This window comes from Ostrinia nubilalis, chromosome 3 (assembly GCF_963855985.1).
Source record: "Ostrinia nubilalis chromosome 3, ilOstNubi1.1, whole genome shotgun sequence".
NCBI lineage: Eukaryota > Metazoa > Arthropoda > Insecta > Lepidoptera > Crambidae > Ostrinia > Ostrinia nubilalis.
In genome coordinates this window covers 14,465,422-14,479,461 of record NC_087090.1, presented here as the reverse complement: position 1 = coordinate 14,479,461, position 14,040 = coordinate 14,465,422, and the positions used below count along the sequence as shown (strand labels likewise).

The 14,040-nt window shown below is 33.9% G+C and overlaps 2 protein-coding genes and 1 long non-coding RNA gene across 4 annotated transcripts; all 3 read left to right on the top strand.

Moving 5' to 3' along the window:
- Positions 1 to 70: 70 nt before the first annotated feature.
- On the top strand, positions 71 to 1,670 carry LOC135088023 (uncharacterized). 2 transcript variants are annotated; one of them, XR_010260943.1, is made up of 5 exons: positions 71 to 85; positions 447 to 607; positions 695 to 987; positions 1,089 to 1,151; positions 1,360 to 1,670. It is a non-coding gene; the product is annotated as an uncharacterized LOC135088023 (long non-coding RNA). The 2 variants fall into 2 exon arrangements; XR_010260942.1 differs by lacking the exon at positions 71 to 85 and having other exon boundaries at positions 443 to 607.
- Positions 1,671 to 2,962: 1,292 nt separating this feature from the next.
- LOC135088363 (THAP domain-containing protein 5-like) lies at positions 2,963 to 8,476 on the top strand. The gene is made up of 6 exons (XM_063983214.1): positions 2,963 to 3,703; positions 3,965 to 4,209; positions 4,431 to 4,484; positions 4,894 to 5,531; positions 6,009 to 6,095; positions 6,214 to 8,476. Exons 1-4 carry the CDS (start codon positions 3,603 to 3,605, stop codon positions 4,965 to 4,967), a joined length of 474 nt encoding a protein of 157 aa, XP_063839284.1. The 5' UTR covers positions 2,963 to 3,602; the 3' UTR covers positions 4,968 to 5,531; positions 6,009 to 6,095; positions 6,214 to 8,476.
- Positions 8,477 to 8,883: 407 nt separating this feature from the next.
- Positions 8,884 to 13,229, top strand: LOC135088362 (eukaryotic translation initiation factor 3 subunit H). Its single transcript, XM_063983213.1, has 6 exons — positions 8,884 to 9,019; positions 9,411 to 9,628; positions 10,177 to 10,336; positions 10,792 to 10,996; positions 11,609 to 11,785; positions 13,022 to 13,229. The coding sequence occupies exons 1-6, from the start codon at positions 8,897 to 8,899 to the stop codon at positions 13,195 to 13,197; spliced, it is 1,059 nt and encodes a 352-aa protein (XP_063839283.1). The 5' UTR covers positions 8,884 to 8,896; the 3' UTR covers positions 13,198 to 13,229.
- The last annotated feature ends 811 nt before the right edge of the window (positions 13,230 to 14,040 follow it).

Genomic DNA, 14,040 nt, shown 5'->3' with positions numbered 1-14,040 from the left:
TTTGACAGTTCCGAGAGGAAGTGACTTTTTTTATAGTTGTCCTTTATGCGACAATGGCAATGGTCTTTTGCGTGTCTGGAATCAAGTTAGTAAACATTTTCGAATTACAACTTCAACTTTTATTTATAAATTATTTTATTGAATCTATTTGCATTCTATAAATGAAATGTTTATTTAAAAGTATATTAATTCAAAGTCGTAATTTTCACTTTAATCAATTTAGTTCCGTCTCAAGTCTACAACTGTGACATTATTAAAAAAAAAAAACGTCAAAAATTTTCATCGAAAAAACGTGTTTTTCTTTAAACAAATTTTATCTAAAATCAATAATTTCTCAATCAATATTAATAAGAACTACATGTGCATGGATTGCCAGTTGGATTGATGTTTGTTTTAAGAAGAAATTTCTCTCAAGTAAGATATCCACTCGAGAAAGATTATTGCAGCTTGCAGCAACATCATGTTTTATCAAGTATTGAACCACACAAAGGATTAAATCTTCATTACAATATCATTCATAACTCCATTTAAATCAATGGAAACTAAATATGGATCGTTTCATGGAGTAACAACATACTTTGGAGTTTGGACCCAAAATACAATACACGTAGGTACATTGCAGGCATAGATTGCAGGACACAGTGAATGATGATACGTGTTTTATACAGTGAATCTAAGTACCTATTTGTTTCAGGTTAATATCGAACTTATAAGGTGTTAAGCTGCAATTACAATAAAAGTGCTTGCTATGGAATCACCGGTGCTGATCATTATTGTCAACTGTTACTTAAAATCCAGATGAACCAACCTTTACTTCCTATTCAAATAAGTTTAGAAGAAACCTATATAAGCAATAAAACCAGACCAAGAATGCTTGATTACAAACGATGAACTCATTTCATTTGCAAGTTATGCCATGACATAAATGCATTAAATTAGGAAGATTTGTATTAGATGAATATTAACTTCTGTTGATAAGAACATTTGGTAAGTACCTTTAAAATTTAAAACACCCTCAAAATGATTCTAACACTATCCTCTGACGCTTTTCGACTAGGATCAAATAAAAGTTAATTATTTAATTACAGATTGGTGGAATCCAGATTCTGTGAATGTACATGTAATTGATTGACAAGTACACATTTGACAAGGTAAATTAATTTTATTTAACAAAGTAGTGCAAATCTAGAAACAAAACAGACAGTAAGATAGGTATGGTAGATAAGACAGATCACTTGTTCATCTGCTGTACTCTTTATAATATTAGTGTAGAATGTAGATGATGTAGGAGATTACAGTCTTACGGTGACATGCGCATCTTTTTGCTCTTAATTAACAAATATTTCATATATTTTACAGGTGGTGAGAAACGTGTAGATCTGGCCTGCTTACAGTGGCTATTGGATTGGACAGAACCAAAGTGAGAGTGAACGTGTGAATTTATGGAGAACATTAAAAACTATTTTACTATAAGTCATAACGCAACTTATTTTGTATGAGTTACATACAAATGTCAAGCCGTGAGTACATTATGTAAAAACTAAAACAATGTACCTACTGTAATCACAACAGTAACTGTAATCTTTTAAAATCCAATAGTTTTAATGCTTATTGATTTTCGTAAACAAAATATTTCATGTTATATTTCATCAATAAAGTTTCATTTGATACTTCAATAGTTTTATTTTTAACCGCAATACATGAAAAGGAACGGATCATAAAAAAGTATGACAGGTATATTTAATCTGTGGGCGGCAGACGCCATATTGTATTCAGCGCCACCTACTGGACAATCTAGCTCGGTACCAGTTTGTTTATCGTTTAACCAATACTAGGGCCGTTTCCTATCTGTCTTTAGACATACTCTCTAATCTGTGGATAAGAATTTCTGATCATTTTTGACATTTCTTTTGGTATGACAGCTTGACAGCTGATTGATAATAGCTCAATAACTTGTCTATGGTTGTAGTGCTTTCTATTTTTTTATAAAATTATAAATTACAATACAATACAATAAAATCAATATAGCCTGACCAGGAACATAAAAACCCTCGCCATGTTGCGGAAAACTAATGGTACTAATTTCTTTTAATGGCAACAGTAACTGAAAACTTCATTGACATGTCACCTTGCATGTCAGTCTGTGTCAGTCTATTGCTGTCAAAGTGTAAACAAACTTTATTTTAAATGTGCGCAATTGATTTTGTGAATTAAATTGCTAAAATCTTTTTATAGTCGTGAAAGAAAAGTGGTTCACAATGTGTTAAAGTATTTGTCGAAGAGAAATACTAAGGGTTCGGACAATATTTTCATTGAATAATGTTTCCGACAAAGGTTGTCAAATTGACTGACATGTTTATCGTATAGTACAGTCCACTATGAAAATTAGCTGTGGTTTGTTTCAACTACCCATTTTAAAGTTTTTTGTCACTTTGTAAGTGTTGAATTTTATGGAATTGGGAAAGAAGTACCGAGTTTGAAGCATTCATGAGCAGACATTGCAGTTGAATATTCAAGTTCTGAATTTGATTATTGATGAATAATAAAATAAATCCTACTAGCTCGATTGATGGTTTCATTTAATTTATTTAAACCAGGTTACCTATAATAATTTTTTTTTGTTAATTTATGAAAATATCAAATTAGCCCGTAATCCTGAATCCTGATACATAAAGTTAGCCTATTAATTTAACATAGGTACGACTGTACTCAGTGTTGCACTATCAAATGCAATTGACGCGCCTCTATGCCAGGGTTTTTATGTTCCTGGTCAGGCTATACAAGACAGTACAAAAATATTGTTAAAATTTTACTTTCTTGCAATTAAATTTTAACAACTTCCATTATTGAGGGCTGAATAGCTTAAATGTCTTTAGCATAATGCGTATTGTGACTAACAAAAATCTATATGTCAAAGACAAATTTCATCTGTCATTCATCCGCCTTGTTTCTTTCCTTCAGTGGGTAGACACTTCTCATTCAAAAACTAGTCTCTATATGTAGCAATTGATATACAACCTTATCCCTTAAGCAATAAAGTGCATTTTGGATTGATTTCACTACAGCAGGGGAACCCGCGGATCAATACCACCATACTAAAAATAATTGTTAGTGTCCTTATGTTGGTAGTATTGTTAGTTTGACAAATGAAAAAAAATGTCTGTCAATTGAGTTTGAGTTTTTAACCGGCGAATTGATTCGTGTGAAGTTATTTTCTCAGATTTGGTGCAATATTACTGTAAATAAACTTTTCTGTCGTTTACGTTGAGTTGATTAAGTTCCTCCGTATCGGGCGTGATAAAGTTTGCTGTTCAGTGTTATGTTTTTTGTGAGATAGAGACTCTTTTAAATAAGCTGTGTTTCAACTTCTACAGAAGTTTAAACTCTTATTTACTTTTCTGTTTAATGGGTATGTTATCTACTTACTTGAAATATTAGATCTATTACAAATCTATTATTCATTAAAAACAACCCTATGTGATGAAAATGTAAATGTACTTTCAAAACTGGTAAATGCATGAACCAGGGCATTGACACTGGTTGGAGAGAAATTATAGGCTTTGTTTAATTAATACCTATTTCATTTTAGGCTTCTACTGATAATGGAGAGTAGAAACAACAAGAAGTGCGTTATTTGTAATAAGAGGCGAAGTCGTGGTGGATCACCCTTACTTTTGAGTAGGTTTCCTCTGGATTCTGACCGGTAAGTTTCTAATAACACTCATTTATTACAAGATAATTTTACTGATTGTGTAAACTTAAAGGCTGGGATTAATATTTTTAATCATACAGTAAATAACCATAACCAATTTTTAATTTCAGTATTTTGTTTCGTACTCTGTAAATGAATTGCATAACAATACTAAAATAAATTAGTTGATGAATAAATTTCAGTTTTAACAAACTGAAATTTATTCATCAACTAACTTTCTTTTTCTTTTCTAATAGGTATTTCTTATTTCAGTTGTCGAATGTGGGTTAAAAATGCTGGCATAGAAGACTTAGCATATGTACCTATTGAAAAGTTACACCAACTGAAGTTTGTTTGTGGTGGGCACTTCACTCCTGAATCCTTCAATGCCAAAGGAACTCGGCTGAAGAACTCAGCTATTCCAACACTGGAATTGAGCAATCCCATCTTGCCAGATGAAGTTTTGACAGAGTTTCCTCTTCATGTAAAAGACTCCAATAAAGAAAACCTCAAGACAGGTATGATGATGACTTCAATTATTTTTTTAAAATTTAATTTACTATCTATCAATTTTTCTGAATTATTTAGATGTCTTAATTAATTTTCTTTGGTTTCCAAAACAAACCAACCGAATGCAATTTAACAAGGTTCTTTCTTTGTAACCACAAACATGTGTTGTATGCTTATCAATAAATAATATATAATTTCAATTATTAATTATATCTATACTTTGTTACAGTTCTTTATGATCATTCATATTGCATTCCAAAGAAGTCAAATCCAGTTGAACGAGGTATGTTTATCTAAAATTATACTAATAATATAAAAAGGAAATATTTAATTGTTTGTTTGTATTTGATCGGCTCCGTAACTCGAAGCCAAGATAGCCTAAAGTGCGGGTTAGAACCCCACAGCTTGAATATTGTAGTAAACCCACTCGTAACACAATTTAGCTTAGAATGTGTGTTGAGTTAGAGGGACTTTAGTAATTTGTGTAATACAAATTCTTCAAAAAAAGTACCGGACCAATTTGAAAAATTTTAGGCAATCTACATTAATTAGCCAGGTCAGCTAGTTTAATAATATTTATAAGCTAGTAATTTTTAATGTGAGCAAGACATGTACTAGACTGATTGTACCCTAAAGTTGGGTAAGAACATGACATTTTATTACCCAATTCACATTTCATTATCTGCTTTCAGTTCCCCTTACAACTACAACCAAACAACTAAATTCAACATGTTTGGGAGCTGTGGATATGTTACGATCAATGTGATAAATGTGAAAATTATGAATAATCGCCGGTTATTATGAATAATTACCGCATGATTTGGTAAAAGTGATTAATATGAGATCATTTATGTGTGTATAAAACTAAATAGGCGGATTAGGGGTGGCCCAAGGGCCACCCCCGCCGCACCCTAACCTATTTTTCACTTTAAATCAAAACAATATGTTATGGGCATTATGGCAAAGTAATGTTACGCAAGAAACAGTCCAAAGTCATTATGCCAAATTATATTAATATATGATATCAAAACGTTCAAAATGTGTGGCTGTACACCGGCGCTGTACACGAGCCGGTGTTCTCTTTTATGATATTTGTTAGTATTAAGGTTGCATTATTACATAATCACTGATAAATGTAATTAATTTATCACTTTTACCTCGACTGTCGGTAATTATTCATAATAACCGGCGATTATTCATAATTTTCAATTTATCACATTAACCGTAACAGATATACCAGATTCTGTTATTTCTGCGAAAACAACTTTTGAACCTCTTCCTTCTACTTCCAATGCACCAGAACATATGACCTATAAACCCATTACTCATGGTAAGTGTACAAACTAATTATTTACCTTCTAAAATAATAATATGCCTTCCCTCAAACTAAAGAATGCCACCCTGGATGCGTTCTGCAGTCTGCAGTCAGGTCAAAATGAACTTATATGTACAACATTCTAGGTTTCTGTACATTTTATATTAATGCGATTTGACCGTGCGGATACGAACAAAGAACGCAAAGCACACGTGACTGATTGCCTTATCACGACCACTTACAGATTGTCTTGACATACCCGCAGACCGCATCCAGAATGCAGAACATTAAAACCTCTAAATGCCTTTAATTTAATATTATGTCATTGTTATTGAAGGTGGGCCCACGCTTCATATTTTATGAGAAGAGCTATCATTATCCTGTCTTTGCATTTTTTTAAAACTTGATAATGATTGATTGATTTGGAAATAATATGTTTCATAAAACAACAAAATAAATTTTAAACTAATTTGCATATTTATAATATTTCAGATGATAAAAACATTTGCCATCAAGATGCACAGGCAGAAATATTAGTCCACAGTTATAAAAGACCTAAGAAAAACATTGAAATGAAAGGTAAGATAAAACATACCTAATTTAAAAAACTAAGTAAAATTGCTGATTAATTAACCAATATTCAATTCAATTTGCTTTAATGTTGTTTTTTTTACTAATGGAAATGTTTTTATTACAGACACTTCATCAACATTTACAATTAAAGAGAAGAGGCTTTGGCGACAGTTACAAAATGCAAAAAAAACAATAAGGAATATAGCGAAGTCAAGAGTGAATTTAGACAAGTTAGATTCGGAAGTGCTGACATCATTAGTAAAGGATGTAGTGCAGAATAACAAAAAAAAGTCACAAGGAAAAAGGTGGACTTTAGCCAACAAAATATATGCTTTGGCTATATTTAAACGGTCCCCTAAAGCATACCGCTATATGCAAAAGCTGTTTACGCTACCAAGCACTAAAACGCTCCAAAGGATTTTAAAAAATATACCAATGGAGCCTGGTATAAATAAAAATATAATTGATATGTTAGAGGCAAAAGCATCAAGTATGCCAAAGGAAAATAAATATTGCTCGTTAATATTTGACGAGATGGCGTTAAAGAAACGGATAATTTATAACGAAATTGCTGATAAAGTGGATGGCTACGTGGATTATGGAGAGGGCGAGAACATGGGACGAGAAAAGAAAATTGCAGACCATGCGTTAGTGTTTATGATACAGGGTGCTAAACATAAATACAAACAATATATTGCGCACTATTTTGTGGAAGGCACAATATCAACAGCAAAACTGGCAAAAATTATATCGGACATCATCAAAAAATTAAAAGAAATCGGATTTATGGTTCTAACAACAGTTTGTGATCAGGGATCTACAAATATAGGAGCTCTTAACATGTTAAAAAGAAACTGTGGACAAGGCATAGATAGCAACTTTTTCTCTGTAAATAATGACAAAATTTTTATAATCTATGACATCCCTCACTTGTTCAAATCATTACGAAACAATTTCTTTAAAAGTGGAAATATGTCTTTCGATGGAAAAATTGCACAATGGAGGCATTTGGTAGTTGCAGAAGAACACAACAGAAATTTTTTAAATTTTAAAAAACTGAATAGTACCATTGTAAATCCAACATTCAAAACTAAGATGAGGGTGAAGTATGCTGCGCATGCTCTGAGTAATACCGTGGCAGCTATTTTAAAAATGATGGCATGGAAAGAAGTTTCTGATTGCAATGATACAGCATTTGTGATTGAACAGTTAGATAAACTATTTGATTGTACAAATGGTCCATCATCTTTAAATGACGTAAAGAAAGGGATCCGGGAAAATGTTTCCACATCAAGTAATCACATTGAGTCTTGGACCTTTTATACTGATAAGTTAAAAACCATAAAATTTATAACAGCAGAAAACACGATACTAAAAAATGTTAAATGCGTAAAGGGATATCAAATATCTATCAAATCCTTAAACGATATTTGGGAAAAGTTAAAGAATGAAGGGTTTAAATATATGAACCTTAGACAGTTTAACCAAGACTCTCTGGAAAACTTATTTGGAATCATTAGGCAACACAGTGTAACCAATAGAAATCCCACTATCACGCACTTTACTGCAGCGCTTAAAACAAGCATGGTTACTGGGCTGAAAGTGCCTCATAGCAGAAGTGCTAATTGTGAAGCAGACAACAATAAACATATGCTGGAATATAAAGACATTTTAAAAACTAATTTAAAAACAACAGAAATAAAAATTAATGTTCAAGATTCCACAGACACTGAATTTTATCCTGTGTTGTCTATCCCGGACCCTGAAAACTTAGAACAGCCCATTGAAAATTTGTGTAGCCTTGAAAACCAACCAGTAGTATATGTAAGCGGGTATTTAGCTGCCAAACTATTACAGAACAGTTCTTGTTTAATTTGTGAAGAGTGTTTGAGCGTGAAAACTCCTGTTGACAATGATTTGTATGCATATATATCTCTTCGCGAATGGTGGCATGATAAAAAAAGTCTCGTTTATCCAACAATTCAATTATGTACCACCGTAAATGAAGCTAAACAATTTTATCATGACCATATTGCCGACCAGATATATATGGAAAATGTTGGAAAATTCATTTTCTTAATGTTGAGTACAAATTGTAATTTTAGTTGGTTTAAATGTCAACAACATAATAAAGAAATTTATGATAAGATGTTTAAAATATTAAGTTACCTTTTTCTAAGAAAAAGTTGTAAAATCATTAATGACAGCTTCATAAAAAGTGAAAACAATTTTGCTGACAAAAGTAAAAAAGCACAGCAACAAAGCATTGAAAAGTAATCTTGAGGCTGAGGTTCGATCAGCTGATAAGAAAATTAAAGATGTTTATAAATAAAAATCCTATTTTTTCTTAGAAAAAGTTGTGAAAATAAAAGTTTACAAAATTATCATTTCTGTACTTTGTTATAATTTTCAATAATTCCTCATGCCTACAACTGCTATGTCATGTTCAATACTTATTGTAATATACCTATTTTATTTCGAAATAAATAATTTACGTTACAAAACTTCGTTTTACTTACACATAGTATAAAATAAAAATAGTAATCATTAAAATATTGAAGGTTCCTATACTAGATATCGATATGCAATTACAACCCTAGCAAAGTATCGATAATCGATAAGTTATTACGAACGTCACTAATACTGTCAGAAAATAAGGCATTATGTTGGTAGCTCCGCCTGTAGTTTGTGCGGTTGGTAAAGATTTGCGGGTCGTTCTCTAAAATGCATATGTGTGCGTGAGCTCAAAAAATATCTATGGAGATACTCTCTAATCTGTGCTATGGAGTGCCGTCTCTTACTCTTTTATGCTCTTTGCTTTCCTTTCTCGTTTTTGTAATTCAATAAAAATGGCGAATCGTGCTGGTGGGTCGGCTAGAAGAGTTCCTGAGACTGAAGCCGCTATTACTTACGTACAATGTGATGGTTTGGTTAGTATTTCATTGAATTACTTTGAGAAAATCGTTTGAAACGGTACTTCTAAATCTAACCTCTCGTTTAGTAGCTCGACACGTCATGTATTTATTTAATTTTCGCAATATTAGTCCTTATTCTTATTTATTTCGATGCCCAGTGAAGATTCCAAACAAAATCCTTCAATTCGTGTCCAATGTTATGAGCTGTAAGTTTAATAATAGGTTATGTTGTCACCAACAATATCTGTTAGCATCTATAAAAAATGATGCCATCACCATCAACCATCATTTAGATCTACCTTGATTTTATCCGAAATATCTTAAAGTAAAGAATTTTTTTTTTTCCAGTCAGTATAAATTTTACAGCCTTTGGAGTGGAACATTATAGTTTACCAAATTATTACAGGCGGTGATGAAAATCGTGAAGCACTGCCATGAGGAATCATGCAGCAACATGGAGGTGGCCCAGGGAGCCCTACTCGGACTGGTCGTGGAGAACCGACTTGAGATCACCAACTGCTTTCCGTTCCCGAAGCATGATGACACTATGGATGAGGAGGAGTATCAGCTGGACATGATGAGAAGACTGCGTAGAGTCAACGTTGATCATTTTCATGTTGGATGGTTAGTATTGGTTTTTTATGCAACTACAAATACTGTAAGTTTAAAATGGATTTTTTGTCCTCTGAAATTACAAAAGCTTGTTATAATGTTTGTGCTCTTGATATTGGTTAAAAGCACCTATTTGTTCTGCATGAGTAAGTAAGTAGAATTTAGTTTTATATTTATAAAATAATGCATTGATAAATAGGTGTCTTTTTGTTACTGAATCTGACTTCTAACTTCCAGCAAAATACTAAGAAAGCTGAATTTTATTGTAACATCCAAACATTGTTACAATTAATTCAGTAATAGAATCCTATGTGACATTTAAAGAAATAAGTAATTTGTAAATACTAATGCACATAGCCAGCGATAGGGAAAGATGGAAAATGATGGAAGCTTTTACCCAAGTGGGGCCACAATCAAGAGAAATACTTACATTAATTGTAGATTTTAAAGCTATAATAAAAAAATACTAATTACTAATGATTATGTTAACCCCTTGTGGTAAATTATGAATAACATTCCAGTAACACTTAGTAAATAACACTATTGTCAATTAATTCCAGGTACCAAAGTGCAGACGTGGGTAACTTCTTGAGCCAGTCGCTGCTGGAGTCACAGTACCACTACCAGACCTCCATCGAGGAGAGCGTCGTCGTCATTTACGACACAAAGAAGTCCGCCAGGGGCTTCTTAACTCTGAAGGCTTACAGACTGACTCCTCAGGTGGGTTATACATATTTTTAGTCAAGTCAGTTTGCAACTAAATATTCTGACTGCATAAAAGTGGCTTTTAAAGACTGCTGAAGGCTGTCAATGTGTTCAAACAGTAGCCTAGCTAGTGTATATGGTCTGTCTTGTGACTTATCTTCTATTACTTCTTGTTTATTTTCTATTTTATCGAACATAAATATTTATGCACAATACAAATCTTCTTCTACAGTCTTTTAGCACAGAGAAAATGAATCTGTTCATCCTTATGGCTTTACAAGGCCATTACAGAGTAGATAAATTTTTACTTCGAAATAATGAACTAAGATAATTTATCCTAAAACTGATGGCCAATAATATTACATTAACTGTCCAAGTACATTAATTCCTTACTTTTTCACTCTATGCCTTTATTTCCTGGTAATTTTACTTTAACTGATGCTTAATATTCTTTTTTATCTTGTTTTCAGGCTATTGCCATGTATAAAGAAGGCGATTACACACCGGAGGCGCTCCGCAACCTCAAGATTGGCTATGAGAGTTTGTTTATCGAAGTGCCAATCGTGATCCGCAACTCTCCGCTCACAAATATTATGATGTCAGAGTTGCAAGAGATGATCCCAGACGAAGAGGGATCCAAGTTTTTGGACCTCGGCACCGCATCAGTGCTTGAAGGTTTGTGTGTTGCTTATATTCCTGTTTCGTTCCTTTAAAAATTCGTTCCTTTAAAGCAGTGGTCTCCAAACTTTGAAGCCTTGGGGTCATAATAATTTTTTCGGTAAGTTGCAAGGGCCATAACAATTTAATTTTTCTGCCCACCTACGAAAACATAGGCTTAGTCTTAAGCTGTCGCGGGCCAGATTGATGGCCTTGGCGGGCCGAATATGACCCGCGGGCCGTAGTTAGGAGACCCCTGCTTTAAAGCTTCAAATAGTACAATTTAGTGATTGCATTTTCATTCACTTAATACATAAAAATTAATTTAGTTATAAAGTGAATATTAACATGACTACATAGTTTTAAAATTACACAACCTGTCTTCAAGTAGTAGGTATTAATTTAGTTCATAATGTCTTCCAACCACAATCGCCTATTAAGGGTGCGTAAAAGTGCGTGCGACGCTTATCTGACGTTTATTCCGGAATCATCACCTGTCATTCGTAACTTGGCACTGGACAGTGGCTCTTTGGCCATAGATTACAATAAATCATATTGAACATTCACTGGCTCATTTTTGACTGGTTTCTTCTCTGCCATCTCATCTTTGACTGGTTTGATCACTTTCAGGTCAACTTCGGAGCCTAATGGAACGCGTAGATGAACTGAACCAGGAAGCTATCAAGTTCAACCGCTACCAGCAGCTGGTGGTCAGACAGCAGCAGGACAAGCACCGCTGGATGGTCAAGAGAGCACAGGAGAACGCAGCCAGGGCCTCTAAGGATGAACCGCCTCTACCTGAAGAAGGTAAGGCTTGAATAATTTTTATGCCTGTACTGAATCATGCTGGGTTACTCTGAAAAACATCAAAATAAACATCGAATGTTGCCATCCCTCTCACGCAAAGCGAGATGCCAGCATGAGCGACGGTGACAGATAGATCCGAAACAGCGTATCGGAGGAGCCCTGATGTTTTATGTTTTTACTTGGTAATTGCTCAAGGCATCAACTTAGGTAGCTTTTAATAATTAGCGTTTGATTGGTGTCAACAACCCAATTCGTTATTAACCCTAGAGTAGTCGCGCCTTTCCGTGAAACGTGAGTGCTCGCGTATGAGCATTTTGCCGCCCAAACATAAAGTCCGGTTGTGTGTCAAATAACAGTTTAAAAATATGAAAATCAGTTAAAAATGATAGAATAAAGCATACACTATTAGAAAATAACGCTTATTAAAGATTTGTGGTTAAAATTTAAAGAAAAAAATATATTTTGGAAATGTTAGGAAATATTTAAAGAAATCTTAGAAACACTATTGTTTTTACCTACATACATCATCAAATATTAAACTTATTAGCACACTTAAAGGTTTTCCTTACATATGACATGTGCTTCAATAAAACAGGCCTGTCACATGTGCATTTAATGTGCGTTGCACAGTAAATTTGCACAACTATTTCACCCTTGGCACATCATCTTCAGATTCTGCCGCTGATTGTTCTATTACAGTATTGTAATGACTATGTTTACTTTCTTCATAACTTTAGTATACATTTTCCACTAATTTTAGTGCACCAGCTTCTTAGAAATCCGACCACTTCCTTGTTTTTTCATTTTTTGTATTTTACGTGAATTTTACCGAAAACGACATGAAATAAATTAAGCACTAATAGTAATTATCAATGTTATGACGTCATTAATGTCAAAACAACATTATACATAATGAAAACTAATAATCTTCCAACTACACTAAAAACCAGATACACAAATTTTACTTACGTCAGTAGTCGCGCAGTGAGCAATTTGCCGCAAAACGTGACATACGTTCAACAATCGTTCTCTATTGCGGTCACCTGCGCACTAAATTTCTTCTAATTTCTAATACATGGAGGTGAAGTATGGGGAGGCAGCTACTGAAACGCTTGAGTTTAACAAACGCATCGTGTAGAAAATAACTCGATTTTTTTGCCGAGGGCGGCAAAATGCTCATAGCGCGAGCACTCTAGAGTTAAGAATAATAAACTTATGGTATTACTTACTTTTCAGATGTAAACAAGCTGTTCAAGCCGCTCCCAGTGCCGCCAAGACTGAACCCGATGATCGTGGCGGGGCAGATCAACACTTACAGCCAGCACATCAGCCAGTTCTGTTCGCAGAGCCTCGCCAAGCTCTACCTTACCCAGGCGCTGCAGAACGCCAAGGAGGCCAAGCAGACCAACTGATTTATCAAAATAAATTGATTTTATTGTCACAATTTTGTTTTTTTTTGTCGTCATTACCTTATTTTTTTGTTGTTGACAATACTCTTCTTCTTTTTTTGTTATTGGCAATACTCGTCGAAGCAGACTTGATTATACCTGTGTCAATACCTACTTTGTTTTATTTTTAGTTGTGGTGGCTTTGTGCTGTATGCAAGTTATTTTTGAAAAAATTGTGGGTTCGTGCGGATTGCATTTAGCCACTGCTGAGTTTTTTTTCTATGATGGCTTTGTGCGGTTCGCACATACAGCCAGTGTCAGAGTAATTTATCTTTTTTTTTTTTTTTTTTTTTTTTTTTTATTAATGGCAACCAAACCTCTCTGGGAGGTTTATTTCTGCCAATGTCGAGTGAAAATTGACATAGTTATCAATAGAACGTGGGTGTTTCAGTTCTATTGATTTTTCATGGATTCCGTGGAGTTAAGTATGCCCGTAAGCAGGTTTCAAGACGCCACCGGGTCCAAAGCGGGTTGTACATACGACAACCCACTCGACACTCGATGCGCGCTCAAATTCGAAGTATTTCAATGTTTTTTATAATTTATCACTTCACTGCACTTTAGAACACAAAATAACACCAAATTTGTACACTAAAGTCCATTAAATAATAAATTGAAACCATTAAAACAGATCGACCATGCTTCCCGTTCAACTACCCTCCACGGAATCCGTAATTTATTTTAGTAAGTATTTATGAAGAAAATGATATTCCCCCTGCTTCCCTTGAATTTCAGTAAGGATGTGGCACTTTAGAGACCTCTGCAGACTATCCCCCTACTTGGCTTGGTGGACCTGAAGAAACATTT

What these genes read in the sequence shown, in the direction of transcription:
- LOC135088362 (XM_063983213.1), top strand. Translation starts at nt 8,897, where the DNA reads ATGCTCTTTGCTTTCCTTTCTCGTTTTTGTAATTCAATAAAAATGGCG. An exon ending in ACGTACAATGTGATGGTTTG is followed by an intron (nt 9,020 to 9,410) that starts GTTAGTATTTCA and finishes AAATTATTACAG; the next exon opens with GCGGTGATGAAAATCGTGAA. An exon ending in CACCGCATCAGTGCTTGAAG is followed by an intron (nt 10,997 to 11,608) that starts GTTTGTGTGTTG and finishes GATCACTTTCAG; the next exon opens with GTCAACTTCGGAGCCTAATG.
- LOC135088363 (XM_063983214.1), top strand. Translation starts at nt 3,603, where the DNA reads ATGGAGAGTAGAAACAACAAGAAGTGCGTTATTTGTAATAAGAGGCGA. An exon ending in TTTCCTCTGGATTCTGACCG is followed by an intron (nt 3,704 to 3,964) that starts GTAAGTTTCTAA and finishes TTCTTATTTCAG; the next exon opens with TTGTCGAATGTGGGTTAAAA. An exon ending in GTCAAATCCAGTTGAACGAG is followed by an intron (nt 4,485 to 4,893) that starts GTATGTTTATCT and finishes ATCTGCTTTCAG; the next exon opens with TTCCCCTTACAACTACAACC.